General features: G+C 46.9%; 1 protein-coding gene across 1 annotated transcript in view; it reads right to left on the bottom strand.

The window, feature by feature from the left end:
• Positions 1-11,004, bottom strand: part of FOXH1 (forkhead box H1) — a 38,214-nt gene extending 27,210 nt beyond the window's left edge. The window contains exon 1 of the mRNA XM_084848495.1: positions 7,521-11,004. Coding sequence (XP_084704621.1) covers positions 7,521-7,877 — 357 coding nt within the window. The 5' untranslated portion in view covers positions 7,878-11,004. The remainder of the gene's footprint in view (positions 1-7,520) is intronic.
• Positions 11,005-15,542: the final 4,538 nt, after the last annotated feature.

The raw sequence follows: 15,542 nt of genomic DNA, 5'->3' as shown, positions 1-15,542 counted from the left end.
ATTACTTGCAAAACAGGTGAGATCTCAGCCCGAGGGCAAAATGCTAAAGACTGCGACCTTCAGGCCTTCATGTCCTTCCGGAGGAGTTTTGATGGGCTTGTTGCTAATGGCTGGCTGGAATTGCTACAGCGTTACTGTCTGCTCTTTTTGCATTTCACTTCTGACAGCAGCTTACATCTCTTCCCCCCACCGAATTTGTATATAGAACTGCCCATTAGAGGTTAACCCTTCATGCATCTGATGAAGCGGACAGTGTCAACAAGAGGTTATGCCAGGAAAGAAAGAAGCTCTCCTTTAAGGTGTCACAAGACTCCTTGTCATATTGTATTGGTTATTCAACACTTTTGCTTTTCCACACTGCCTGTGCCCTCATGGCAATGCTCCAGCTCCTTTGCCTTGAACTTGGAGGGGTAGTAGTTCTGCAAGAAGAAAATTGGAAGCTGCTGATGTTCTCACTGAGGCACAGCCCAGGAACCTCTCTTAGGAATAGAGCTGGCAAGCTCAGCCTGCAACTGAACAGATGTGTGTACAACACCCTTGCGGAACAGGACTAGCTGGGATGCTGAGCCCCCCCCCCCCCTTGCACATCCATGTCCAAAATTCTCTCTCTCTCTCTCCAGGGGCAACGCAGGACATTTTCCTGCCGTAAATAGCTGCACAGTATAATGCTTGCACATTTCACTCTCACAGCATAATGTTTACTTAGACGTCAGTCCCAATCAGTTAAATGGGACTTACTCCAAGGTAAGTGGGCATAGGATTGTAGACTGACTCAGCCTGCGATCTATTCACTTTAAGAACATATGAAGGGCCATGCTGGATCAGACCAACCAAGGCTCCATCTAGTCCAGCATTCTGTTTACACAGTGGCCAACCAGCTAGCTGCCCATGGGAAACCCACAAGCAGGACACAAATGCAAGAGCACCTTCTGGCCCATGCTTCCCAGCAACTGGTGTATACAGGCATGCTGCCTCTGATACTGGAGGTAGCATGGAGCCATCAAGACTAGTAGCCACTGATGGCCTTACTCACCATGAATTTGTCCAGTCCCCTTTTGAAGCCATCCAAATTGGTGGCCATCACTACTACATCTTGTGGAAGTGAATTCCATATTTTAATGGGCTTCATGCAGGAGAAGATCCCAGTCATTTGTGCCCAAGTCAGGCAGCAAACTGATTCTGCTGGCTGGCTTTGATGCCCTCTTGGCTCCCTTGGACAAAACTCCAGATTGCTCCCTGAGTTCCTTGAAGTGTGTGTGTGTGTGGGGGGGCAGTTTTGTGTGAAGCTGTATTATTCCACCACTCCTCCTGTGCTGGTGTAACATTTCTCTCCCCTTCACCAAAGCAATTTGCACCCTGCTGGTTCTAATCCCCCAACTGGCTTGACTGACCTCTGACCTGGGGGAGAGATATTTACATTAGATACAGTAGGAGGAATGGGGCAGGCCAGCTAGCAGATGGCTTGAGAGATAAAGCTCTGCAGCTGTTTGCATAGATAGCCCTTATCATGCAGACTCTCGAGTTCTACTCATTCTCTCTGGCCCTCATGACACCTCCCCCCCCCAACAGTTGTGAGGGTTCTTTCACAGAGAGAATTTGCACATTGGGCTGTGAGGTGTGCCACTTCTCAAGTGGTCAGCAGAGGCAGAGCAGTCCTTTGACTTCCCAATAGCCAGCGACCCATGCCACAGAAAGGGGAAACTGGCCCATTAACTTTAAGATTATGAGTGCAAAGCGGGCAGGGTGGGGTGGCGGATTCATACCACCACACAGAAGCACTCCCTTCAACCTCCATTCTCCTGTTCCAGGAACAACTCTCATTGCACAATCAAATGACTTTAAGGTCATGACTGCAAAACAGCGGGGGGGGGGGGGAGGAATCCACACAGCCATACAAAATAAGACCTTGTTGTTGTTGTTGTTGTTAGATGATAATGATGATACCTTCAGAGCCACAACACAGAAAAGCAGGCTTTGGAACCTAGCAGCAACCCTTGCAAAAGGGGACACATAAAGCATGACCGGCAGAGGCTCTCCAGAGTGTCAGTCACGAAGTTTTCCAACTCCATCTGGAGATGCTAGGAACTGAATCTTCTGCATGCACAGCAGGTGCTACACCACTGAGCTATAGACCCTCTCCTTTTTAACACCCTCTAGTCATCCTGTAAATACTCAAGGGTGGTTAAAAAGGTTTAAGCTACGTCTGTGGGCATGTTCACAGATGGTGGGTAGCAGAAGCATGCAGCAGGGAGGGGTAAGGCAACTACGATGCATGCACCCAACACACAACTGCTGAACCACACAAAGTAGGGTGGTTCCCTTACCCATCCTGCTGTGTGGTTCCCCCGTCATCCAATGGCTGCTGCCACAGGAATCAAGTTGTGCTGGCCACTCCAGCTGTTCTGATGCAATGGCGACCATAGAGATCACCCATGCCAGCTAGAGCATTGCCAGAAGTTTGGGACACTCTAGGTGAGCGTCTCTATGGTCACTGGGATTTATCCATGGAGCAGCTGGATTTATCCACGCATTGCCTGACAGGCAACATGGTAAGCCACCCGAGGGCCCCTTACCCCTCCTGCAGAGGGTGGCTAATGCGGGTGGCTAATCGTGGGGGGGAGCACCCCCACACAACACACTAACACACTGTGGTTCGCTCCTGAATGCAACCCATGACGGGTTAGCATTTTATGTGAACCCGGTGTGTTCCTCCCCACACCCATTTCATAAGGGTATTTGTGAGGAACAAGGGCATACCTCACACCCCAATGTGGGTTCACAGTGACCCTGTTTGTATTTCACTGAAAATGAGTTTCTGACTTTGCTCCAGTGGGCGACAGAGTGTAACCACAGCTGACTTAAGGCTATTTGAAAGTGTAATATGTTTGAAAATATATTTTTAAAACTTAAGCAGGAAAACAGTGAATACTTTTTCAACTTGTTAAACAAATGAAAACATGGCACACAGGAAATCTTAAGATATGAATGGTTTATAGAGAAAAGTAAATGCAGAAGAACACCGCATACAGATATAAAATGAAACATACAATGATTACAGAGAAAATACATTTGTTCCCATGAACCGCACAGGTTACATGCTAAGATTGTATTATGAAAAGTAAACTACACTTTCACTCTTTTTAAGTTCTATTAGGAAACAATATTAGGAAGCCTGTATTAGAGTATCACATGGAATAGCTATAACAAAACTTATAGGAGGCCAAACTAGCAGTAGTGTGAATTGTTATTTAACTGCACTTAAACTGGTATCCGTCCAAACTAGTTAAATGCAATATTTGAAGTTTTTAACTGTATAGTAGTATAGACCTAAACCTTTAGAGAAAAGAAAGGGGAGGGGAATTAAACGGAACGTAATTCCTATCCCAAGCAGAGAACTGAAGAACAGGCCTTATTTGAGGGCCACAGAGGAAGGTTGAAAGAGATCTCTCTCCTAGAATCCAAGGTGTAGAACCCAGCAAAGTCCAGATCGGAAAAAATAATCCAGGTAGAGAGTGAAGAAAATGTTTTAAAATGAAAGGCCTGAGCCTCACCAGTGAGCAGAATAAAACAGGGTGAGAACTGCACCAAGCTGCTCAGGAGCCAGTCCACTGGCTCAGAAAAACTGGCTTGGGGAAAGACAGCCCCAAATACTCTCAAAGCCAAGAAAGAACATGTTCAAACAGAGAAAGGGGGCCCGTCTTTAAAAAGGAGGCAAGAACCAAGCTGAGGCCAAAAAGGCTCCCCAGACAAACCAAAATCTGCTAACAAAGCTTAGAGTTGAGCAAGAATTAAAGTTCAAGCAACTGAGGAACAGAACGTGCAGTTGTTGTTTTTAATCCCCTGACACCCCTCAATTTTTCTGCTTTTTGACTGGCCCTTTTGCCAACTTGCCCATTGGAACATGTGGTTCTGGATGAACGACATGTTGGGAGGCAGAAACCTGCGGGGACAGGCTCTCATTGTTTTAGGCAGCTGATGTTACATTAGGCCCCGGGCTGGGAAAGGCTACAGTATATTAAGGCCCTATATAGTATGCCTTGAGTCAGGGATGGGCAACTTGTTCTCCTTTTGGCCTGTCACAAAACATGAATGTAACGTGCCTTGTTGATAAGAATTCATTTTATTTCATAGGAGTACTATTCCTAATCGTCTGCGTATGCAAACTGTAAGTGATTAGTAATAGTGTGCTTAGCTATGTATGCTATAAGCTACCGGCGAATTCTGGACAGTGTTCTTGGAAATGCGGCAAAGAGAGTTGCCACGAGTGGGCTGGTTAACCACCTCCACCAAAGCGAGACGCAGCTTGGCTTAGGAGGAAGACCTTCATTAAGGCGCTTCTGAAGTCAGTGGCAAGCCTGGCTGCACTGGGAGGCGGCCATGTTGGGGCTAGGAGTAGTGGCGTGACCAGATCCGAAACGTCCGGTGAGCTCATCAACACGGGGGTAATACCAGGCAAGAATCTGATCTGTTTGGGAGAACGAGAAGCCTACCAGCATGATGACCTAAGCCCTGCAAACCATGCTTGCCAGATAGGTAACTACAAGATCTTAATGATGACTGCTTTGTTTGCCAAGAAGAACAGAACTTTAATTTTACTAAGAAATATGCTGCCACTATTTCTATTATGCGTCTAATAATTCTAATTGCATTACATATAGTAATGTGTTTTGCTTGTTTTATCATTACAATGATTCCTTATTCTCTTAATACGGTTTAACAATAAATATATAGTTTGTGGTGTGTTATTTGGCTTGAAAAGTGTTTCAAGGTCCACAGCCCATATCCACCAATCCGTGAAGCCCAGAACACTCAGCTGGGATCTACACATGTGTTGCGGAGCGGGCGCTGTCCATACAGCTGCTTTTTCCCCCTTGGTCAGATGAGTCATTGACACACTTGCTCAGAGAAGAGATACAAGCTCGTCAGCCAGAGCAGAAATGGGTCTTCCGTCTCAGGCCTACAACTCCCACCAGCCTTAGTCAACATAGCCAATTGTGAGGGATGATGGGAATTGTAGGCCAAAAGTCTGGAAAGCCACACGTTGCCCACCCCTGCATTAAATCCTTGCCCCTCTAATAATGGTCTTTGTTCCCCCTTCTTTCCTGTGAACTAGCTTTTCTGTAATTGCATCTACCTGGATGAAGGGAATAGTCTTCTCCTGCCATTGCTCCCCAGCAACAGATTTTCAGAGACAAGTACCCATTGTGACTAATAGCCCTTGATAGATCCCCTCCTTGAATTTGTCCAACCCCCCCTTAGAAACCATCTAAACCAGTGGCCATCAACCCTCCTAGTGTCAGCAGCCAATTCCATGAATTAATTTTGTAATAGGTGAAGTAGTTTTGTCTGCCCATAACTTTCAATGGATGACCCCCAATTCTACTGTGATGGGAGAAGGAGAAATATTTATCTCCCTCTGCTTTCTACATACCAAACATAATTGCTTTATGTTCCTCCTGAGTTGCTTTCTTTTCTGAAACTGAAAAATAAGGGAAAGAGCACTACCAAATGGGGCCAAAGTTACTCCCTTCTTCAATTTAGGGGTGTCTGGTGGGCATGGGGTGCTCTCTTTGTTACCTTGTTGAGGCTGATTAGCACCGCTGGAAGAAGGGGTGGATCTCTGGGCCTAAGGGTAGTATCCAATGTTAGTCCCATGTAGAGTAGACCCATTGAAATGAATGGGACTTAAGACTAACTTAAATCCCATTCATTTCAATGGGTCTACTCTGTGTAGGACTAACATTGGACACTACCCTAAATATCCCTATTTCAAAGATAATGAATGCTTGGGACATGGCAGGTCCATAGCTGATCTTGGCTGGAGGGCTCACAGACAACTTTCCAAAGACAGGGGATGCTCCAGAGCCCTAGTATCTGAACTCATTTTTCCAGTGTTCTCCCCCGCACACCTCAAGCCAGGACTTTCTGAAACAGAGAGCACTCCTGTTTAATGATTTTTGAGCAAACCTGGACTGGTAAAAGAATAAATCTCTATGCCAAATCTGGAAGAGGAACAGCCCTCCCCCACCCTTGCTATGCAGAAAACCACTTTGCTGTGAGTGTCCTGAGAAAGACAAGCAGTGCTGGGTACAAGACAAGAGAATCTGCTGGGGCGGGGGCAACTGTGTGTGTGCACGCGCATGTGCATGCAATGTCCAGATAATGCAGGAACTTGAAATAAATCCCCACCCTTACTACTGAGGAGCGTTTCTCAGATGGATCTCAAAACATCCGCAAAGCATGGAAAACTGAGTTACAGAATTAGAAGTTGGAGGGACTTTATAGGTCAGTTGTAAGACTTACAGGATCTACTTTGTTTTTATTTTTTATTTGCTAGAACCTCAAGATCCACCAGCCAGACCCAAATGAATAACAGCAGCTTAGAAGGCAACATACACTTAGATATATGCTCAATGCAAGAGTTTGTTATCAAGGACCAACAATCAATCCCCTGGTTCCTCTCCCCACCCCACATTCTTCATTTCATAAGAACAAAAAGAGCCATGCCGAATCAGACCAAGGGCCCATCTTTCTCCCATGTCTTCTTACAATGGTTTAAAACAAATAACCACATCCAAACTGTATGTATCAAAAATATGTAAAAACAAGACAAACACCAGTCCATGTGCTTATTGTAAGAACAGCCCTGCTGAATCAGACCAAGGGTCCATCTAGTCTATTCCATTCACACGTGGGCAAGCAGGACATGAGAGCAACAGCTGCCTAATTTGGAGTGGAGCCCTTTTCATTGGTTTCTATTGTTAAACCACTGGGAGTCGTTAACCCCTGTTGATCTACTGCAAGTCACCCAGAGATCTACCTGCAGATGCTGATCTCCTTTCTGCCCATTCCTGTTGTAGGCTACCTAGTCCAGCCTCCTGTTCCATACAGGAAATCCAGAGGAAGAGCATCCCCAACAGATGGTTGCCCAGCCATTCCTTGAAGACCTCCACAAGGGAGAGCCACCAACCCTCTTAAATCATTCGTTCCATTGTCAAACTGCTCTTACCATCAAAATGTTTCTCTAATATTCAACCAAAATCTGCCCTCCCCTGACTTTGGCTCATTAGTTTTAGCCCTCTAGGGCAGCAGAGAATAACTCTTCACGCTCCTCCTATGGGGCAGCCCTTCAGATATTCAGAGCGTTCTCATGTCGTCCTACCCCTTCTGCCTTCTCCAGCTTCAATGCACCTAGTTCCATCAACATTTCCACATAGGACTTGCCCTCCATGAACTCATTCCAGTTTGCCTATGCATCCTGCATGCTCAGCACCCATACCTGGACACAGTACTCCAGATGAGATATGACCGGTGGGAAATGAAGTGGGCCTGTTACTTCTCATGACTTGGATAGTATGGCTATATTTGAGACGCCCAGAATTGCATTAGCAGGGAGGGGGGGCTGTCTTTGATGGATGAGTTAACCCAGTTCCAATTGGAACATGGACCGCAACATACACATCCCCCTATACCACAGAAAAGGTCCCTTCCCATGGCTGCTGTAGCTCTCTTCCTCCTACCTGGGACAACTTGAGTTTCCGGTCTGGAGAAGCCTGGATCACCAGTGCAATCATAGCCAGGTAGGTGTAGGGTGGTTTGGGGTGGCGGTGGTATTTCTTCTTTTTCTTCTTCACCCTTTTGCCCGGGTCCTCCCCCAGGCCCTCAACTTCCCTGTCCACATCCCCCTCTGCAGCTGCCGCCTCTGCCGCCTCTGCCTCCAGAGCTTCCTTGCCCAGGGCAGGGTCCTCCCTGGGCAAAGCGGAGGCCAAGATCCTTTTCTCCGGACTGCCCATCTCAGGCATAGGACATAAGCCCTCCAGTGCAGACATGGCCAAAGTCCAGGCTGATGGGCTCTCATTGCTGCTGCTGCTAGCCATGAGAGCCCCAGCCCAGAAAGCGTTCCTGCTCTTGCTCCAGCTGGAACTTGGTTAGCCCAAAGAAGGAGGAAGTAGCTGGGGGTCCATTCATGCCTTTATCATGCTGATGACCAGCTCACCCAGCTAGAGTCAGAAGGATTTGCCAGAGGTGGGGGTCTGGGCTCATGCAATTAACATCTGGCTGCTAATCTGATCCTGCAGGGAGGAGGGGAGGGGCCATTCTGGAGATGGACCACTCCCCCACAGTGTGTGTGTGTTTGTGCATGTGCATAATGGAAATTCCATTTGCAATTAGTCTTGTGCTGAAGATTTCTCACACATTTTTTACCATTCTCATTCAATTTGATAGGAAAGAAACTGCTTTCAGAATGAAATACAATGGTGAATTTAGTTTTGGAGAAATTCTCAGGTCAGGTTTGGGTTTCTTGTACTTACCTTACTTCGGAGGTGGCGGAGGAGTGTGCACAAGTGTCCTGTCTTTCATTGGACAATTACCTCTATGGCAGCCTGTAGCGTCCTTGGCTTCCCCCACGTCAATTAACCTCCAGGGGAAGACCTCGTCTTTTTGCAATAATGACATGCAGGCAGCCTGGGAAGTTGCAAAGCAATGCAGAGCCATGTAAGAGAAAGAAAAATAGAAAGAAATAGAATAGAAAGGGCCTTGAATGGGTGGTTGCAAACCACCTACAGACACTCCTGGATGAGACTGATTATCTGTATCCATTTCAGTCAGGGTTCAGGCTGGGTTTTGGCCTGGAAACAACCTTGGTTGCACTGTATGATAATCTATATTGGGAGAGAAATGCGGAATGTGACCTTGTTGATTCTCCTTGATCTCTTGGCAGCTTTTGATACCATCAACCATGGTATCCTTCTGTCTGAGTTGGCAATGAGAGGCACTGCACTGCAGTAGTTTCGCTCCTACCTGGAGGGGCGGCTCCAGAAGGTGGTGCTTAGGAAACACTGCTTGGCCCTGTGGATTCTCCAATATGGGGTTCCATAGGGGTTGGTTTTGTCCCCCATGCTGTTCAATATCTACATGAAACAGCTGAGTGCGGTCATCTGGCATTTTGGAGTGCATTGTCATCTGTATGCTAAAGAAATGCAGCTCTACTTCTTTTCATCTTCAGGTGAGGCTGTGGATGTGCTAAATCGGTGCCTGGCTGTGACAATGGACTGGATGGGAGCTAATAAACTGAAACTCAGTCCAGATAAGACTGAGTTGCTGTTAGTGGGTGGTTCTTCTGACCGGATGGAGGGTGCTCAGCCTGTTCTGGATGGGGTTGCACGCTCCCTGAAGAAGTAGGTTCGTAGCCTGGAGATCCTCCTGGAGCCATCTTTTTCACTTAAGGCTCGAGTAGCCTGAGTGGCACGAAGTGCCTTCTACCACCTTCGGTTGGTGGCTCAGCTATGCCTCTATCTGGACAGCGATAACCTGGGTTCAGTTGTCTCTGCTCTGGTAACCTCCAAGTTAGATTACTGCAATGCGCTCTACATGGGGCTGCCTTTGAAGGCGGTTCAGAAGCTGCAGCTCATGCAAAACGTGGTGGCCAGATTGAAAACAGGGACTAGACGGTCTGAACACATAAGACCAACTCTGGCCCACTTGCACGGCATGCCTGTGTGTTTTCAAGCCTGATTCAAGGTCTTGGGTTTAACCTATAAATCTTTACACAGCTCAGGAGTGCAATACCTGATGGAGCGCCTCTTCCAACACGACTCTACCTGGACGCTATGGTCAGCATCTAAGGCCCTTCTCTGGGTGCCTCCTCTGAACAAGTGAGAACAAGTGAGAAGGCCTTCGTGGTGGTGCCCCCCCCATTATGGAATCATGTCCCCGACAAAGCCTGCCTGCCACCAACATTCATATCTTTTCGGCACCAGGTTAAGAACTTTCTCTTTTCTCAGGCATTTGGCAGCATATGATGAGTTTTAATCAGGTCCTGGATTTATTTAATGATTGATTGCTCAAAGTTGTTTTTAGATATATGTGGTCTCTGTGTGTACTGTCTGTGTGTTTTTATGTAAATGGGTTTTTAAACTTTGTATACTTTTTTTAATGGCTTTTAATCTTTGTAAACTGCCCAGAGAGCTTCAGCTATGGGATGGTACAGAAATGTAATAAATAATAGTAACTAAACATACACACACACACCACCACCCTCAGCTGCCTCTTGATGATTAGGTAAACTCAAAAACACCACCAAATAAATTATAAAACACCCTGAGAATGAGGCAGAACAATAGAAACCTCATTCATGGGGGAAGAAAACTTTCAGGAAATTGGAGGGCAGATTTTGGCACAGCACTGGCTCCACCTCTTCCCTGGAGCTGGACACAACCCAGCCCCCCTCACACCTGCATTGTGCTGGATGCAAAACGGGGGCCAGGCTGCCAGCACAGTCGATGCTGTGGCAACACAAAAAACCAAACATCCTTACAAAAATACAAATGCACTCACTATTCATGGTTTTTGTATCTGTAGCATCTGGAGAAGGTTTTTTGCTTCCCTCGACTGTACTATTATGTTTGTATGATATATAATGCTATTTTATTATGTGGTTGATGTATTTTAAGGTAACCATATAGTGCCTTGAGTGCAAAAATGTGGATTGCGCATTTTAAGAATAAATACCCTGATCGTGATCTATATCCCACACCCCCTCCCCGCAAAGGCAGCCACAGTTATTGACTCTTTGGACAGGCTAGTCTTCCCCACCCCCTTTACAATATCAGCTTGTACGATATGCGAGGAATGAGGTGACAGGTCAGCCCTCCGCCCGCCCGCCGGCATCCTTACTATGCCCCGGCCCCGTCGCGTCCCCCCCGCCGCGCGCCGCCGCCGCGGCCCAGGCGATCTCCGGCGAGCGGGCTTCCTCGGGAGGGAAGAGATTCCTCAGACTGGCGAATCCACATGTGACGAGCTTCAAAGAGCTCCTTTGCCCTGCAGGGCCCCCGAGACAGGAATCTCCTCCGCTTGACTGGCTGCGCCATTCGGGATGGGCACGGCCGCCCCTGGGCATGGCGCAGGCCAGCTGCCTTGAAAATGAGGTTTTCTGGAGAGTGTCTCTTACTTTGTATCAAGCAAACAAGAGCGTAATTTCCTCCTGATACAGCTCACTTGAGAGTGAAGGCTTAACTGCTACTGACAAAGAGGGTCGCGCGACTTTCAGTTTCACTTTCCTAAGAAAAACATTAACCCTTTAGCGAGTCAGCGTCCTCTGGCCGACGAACTTCACTTCAAATTCATCTCCTTCTTACATTTCCGGAGGACACAACAACTGGACAGGTCTTCTAATAATTGTTCAGGATGGCAGGCTTACATTTGTTTAGGCATTTTATCCTTGAGCTCAGTGCTCCCCTTTGGGGAATTGCTGTAATATGCAGATTTTAATTCCATAACGTATTCCTTCTCCATCTGTTCCAAAATGAATTCATCAACTTTTCTCGATATTTCCACCTCTTGGAAAGTTTGTCTCCAGTGACATTCTAATTTCCTGAGAAGTGAGGATTGCTAATCTCGGCCCAACAGGAAAATGAGCTAGGGTCAGCGGTAATGGTTCTTCTGTCTCATTATAAACAAAGATTATTGGTCTTGAGTTCAGTATGGCTTCTATTTCAGTTAAGGTTGTTTCAAGTTCTTCATATGATAAAGCAGCTCTTCCTACTGTCGTTTTAAGTAAGTCTTGACAAATGAGTCTTTCCCAACATTCCAACATGCTATTCCCTCAACAATGAATTTCCAAGTAAACCCTCTTTCTCCAAAGAATTCTTGAAGTTTTTGTTTATCTCTTTGTCACCAAATTTCCATCAAATATTGATCAGCTCATTTGAAGGTTATGGCATTATTAGAATACACAACCTTACACAGTTTATTTATTTGTTTATTGCATTTATATCCTGCCTTTTTTCCTCCTGCAAGGAACCCAAGGCAGCTTACATTATCCCCCTCCTCTCTGTTTTATCCTCACAACAACAACCCTGTGAGGTAGGTTGGGCTGAGAGTCTGTGACTGGCCCAAAGTCACCCAGTGAGTTTCCATGGCCAAGTGGGGACTAGAACCCGGATCTCCCGGCTCCCAGTCCGTCACTCTCTCCACTACACCACACTGGTTCTCATGTTTAGCTACAAATCTTAGTGCTCACAGAAAACTTTCTGTGCTTCGATTTGAAATGGCAAGTAACAGTACATGTAAAGAAAACAATATATGCTTTCTTGGATAATTTTTTTGCTCTTGTATATAGAGGTCTATATAGAGGTCTAGCAAAGCCTACACCAGTTACTTCAAAAGGAGGAGCTTCTAGGAGTCAGTCTTTGGGTAAAGGAGCAACTACTTCTCTTCCTGGTTGTACTAGATGCAGTTTGCATAGTACACATCTCTGTATTACTGTTTTTACCAACTGGCCCCCTCTTATAATTCAGAACCTCTTTCTTAGCTGTGCTATGGTATCACATAGCCCAGCCTGCATTAATCTTTCATGTTGAGATAGTATCTGTTGTTTGGTGAATTTGTGCATTGGAGATACTATCCAAGAACATTGCTGGTTCAGATTGAACTTAGCTTTTTGTAGTCTTCCCCCTATGCACATGAGCCCATGGTTGTCCAGGAAGACAATCAACTCGGCTAATTTTGGGTCTGTCTTGATATGAATCCCAGACCTCAGCTGTTTCACTTCTGATGGGCAGCCTTCTAGTTGTGTTCTCCCTATCCAATATTTTTCAGCATCAGAAATGTCATCAGTGGACCTCTACATTTGCCTGCTGGAGTCCGGAGGGTGTGCACAAAATGCTGCATCCAAGCAGTTACTCATAGTAAATGGCTTAGCTTACTGTATTTCTCTAGTTCCATCACTGGCCTTGTTGCCTCCTCAGTATTACAGCTGGTTTGCGCAACATTCAAAGAGTTGGTTTCAAGTTCATAGAATCATAGAACAGTAGGGTTGGAAGGGGCCTACAAGATCATCGAGTCCAACCCCTTGCTCAGTGCAGGAATCCAAGTCAGAGCATCCCTGGCAGGTGGCTGTCCAGCCTCGTCGTCAATGCCTCCAGCGTGGGAGAGCCCACCCCCTCCCTAGGGAATGGGTTCCATTGCCGTATTGCTCTAACAGTCAGGACGTTTCTCCTGATGTTCAGCCGGAATCTGGCTTCCTGTCACTTGAGCCCATTATTCCATGTCCTGCATTCTAGGATGATGGAGAAGAGATCCTGGCCTTCCTCTCTGTGACAACCTTTCAAGTGCTTGAAGAGTGCTATCCTATCTCCCCCCAGTCTTCTCTTCTCAAGGCTAAACATGCCCAGTTCTTTCAGTCTCTCTTCATAGGGCTTTGGTTCCAGTCCCCTGATCATCTTTGTTCCCTCCTCTGAACCCTCTCCAGTTTGTCTGCATCCTTCTTAAAGTGTGGTTCCCAGAACTGGACACAGGACTCCAGATGAGGCCTAACCAATGCTGAGTAGAGGGGAACTAGTCCTTCCTGGGATTTGGAAGCTATGCTTCTATTAATGCAGCCCAAAAGAACATTGGCCTTTTTTGCAGCCACATCCCATTGTTGGCTCATATTCAGCTTGTGATCGACAACAATTCCAAGATCCTTCTCACTTGTAGTTTTGTTGAGCCACGTCTCCCCCATCTTGTAACTGTGCATTTGGTTTCTTTTTCCTAGGTGCAGAACTTGGCCCTATTAAATGTCATTCTGTTGTTTTCTGCCCAGCGCTCCAGTCTATCCAGATCACTTTGAATTTTGTTTCTGTCTTCCAAAGTATTCGCTATCCCGCCCAATTTTGTGTCATCTGCAGATTTGATCAGCATTCCCTGCACCTCCTCCTCCAAGTCATAATAAAAATGTTGAAGGGCACTGGGCCCAGTGCCAGGACCCAGAATGTATCAGAATACATTCTCAGAGGTTCCCTATGTTCAAAGGGGTGATCCTTCCTGTTCCTTTTACATCTGTTTATATCCCCGTCTCTACCATGCTAGATGCTGTTCAGAGCACAGATGTGACTATGTGGTTACTGTCTCTTACCAAGATCAGTAAGGTGGCACAAGGGAGACCAGAGAGGTGGAAATAGATCTATTTTAGTTTGTGTTAATTATTTTCTTCTGCCTAGACATGCATTTTAAAAATAATTTAAATGGTTAAAGCCCATTGTATTCTCCTTCCCACATACAAGAGGGAAATGATTTTTACCCCCCATCCATGCAGTTTATTTTTTTTAATGTATTTATTTTGGAGGAAATAGGACTCTGTAATTGTAGCCTCAGTTGGTCAGGAGTCTAGCATGCTGCTTCTCAATGGCTTTGCCCACAAGCGCTCTGATTAGCCACTGACTGCTGGCCCAACTAGTTTTGCCAGCCTGGCCAAATTGAGATTCAACAGCTGTGTGCTGTTCTTACCCCATCCATTTCAGGGTTAAATATGACTGGCTGCCCTGTGCACAAGCCTCTGCCCTTCCTCTCTTTTTCGAAACATCCTCCACCTAGCCCTCCAGGAAGGAAGCCAAGGAGGTCCAATCAGTCCATCCTAAAGGAAATCAACCCTGACTGCTCATTGGAAGGACAGATACTCAAGCTAAAGCTCAAATATTTTGGCCACCTAATGCGAAGAGAAAACTCCCTGGAAAAGACCCTGATGCTGGGAAAGACTGAAGGCAAAAGGAGAAGGGGACGGCAGAGGATGAGATGGCTAGATAGCATCACCAATGCAATGAATATGGACTTGAGCACGCTCCGGGAGAGAGCGCAGGACAGGAAGGCCTGGCGTGCTATGGCCCATGGGGTCACGAAGAGTCGGACACAACTGAACGACTGAACAACACTTGTGTGGGCATGCACAATTGCTTCAAATGACACTGCTGAACTGGGAGTCCCTTCCTAATCCATGCAGCACAGCAGCTGCCGGCATGATTGTGTCAAGCAAAGTTGGCGGCCACAGCAGTGATCCACGGTAACTAGGGGGTGGGGGAAGCGGGAGGAGCCACGAGAAGAGCAGCGGCAGCAGTTTGGTTCCGTACCTGCTTTTGCTAGCCAGCTGTGCCTGAACTCAAAGAGAGCCAACTCACGCCATCCAATGGGCCTCTGGAGGGGTGGGGGGCTTGAGTTGGATCTTGCCAAGTGGCAAAGCCATTGTGGTGTGGATTGCTTGCTTTCACTAGGGGCACACCTCACACGCCAATGAGTGTTCACTATGGTACTGCAAAGCTATAGCTCGAAAGTGGATGCAGCAAAGGGCACCAAGTGCAAGAGCCTGCAGCTGGTGAACTCATCCCCTGATTGCTTTGCCTCATGCCAAACCCAGCCCGTTTTCAGATGGCCAGTCATGACCTGCACGTTGGCTCCAAGAATGCTGACAGCGATGATTTTGGAGCCAGGGTTCCCTCTTGTCTTTGCACTGCTACCTTAGCTTCCCTTCAGTTTCCCCAAAATGAGACCCTCTCATCCACACCCCCACAGCTGCCCATATTCTGGGGATGGGGGCATAAGAGCAAGCAGGGGGGTGGGAGAGAAATGGACTCTACTCCATGGCTCAGCCAAATTATACTTGAATAGGCCTTCGGGGCAGAGAAGAACTTTCACCTCTCCTAGCTGTGGAAGAAGCTGCTTTTGATCCAGTTGGCCCACTGGCCCACTTAGCTCAGTATTGCCCACTCCAGCCTGGTGTCCTCCAGATG

Source organism: Heloderma suspectum, chromosome 4 (assembly GCF_057233095.1).
Source record: "Heloderma suspectum isolate Gila_16-S chromosome 4, 16-S_ref, whole genome shotgun sequence".
NCBI classification, from domain to species: Eukaryota; Metazoa; Chordata; class Lepidosauria; order Squamata; family Helodermatidae; genus Heloderma; species Heloderma suspectum.
The sequence above is the reverse complement of the archived record's forward strand: the minus strand, read 5'-3'. Positions and strand labels throughout refer to the sequence as shown.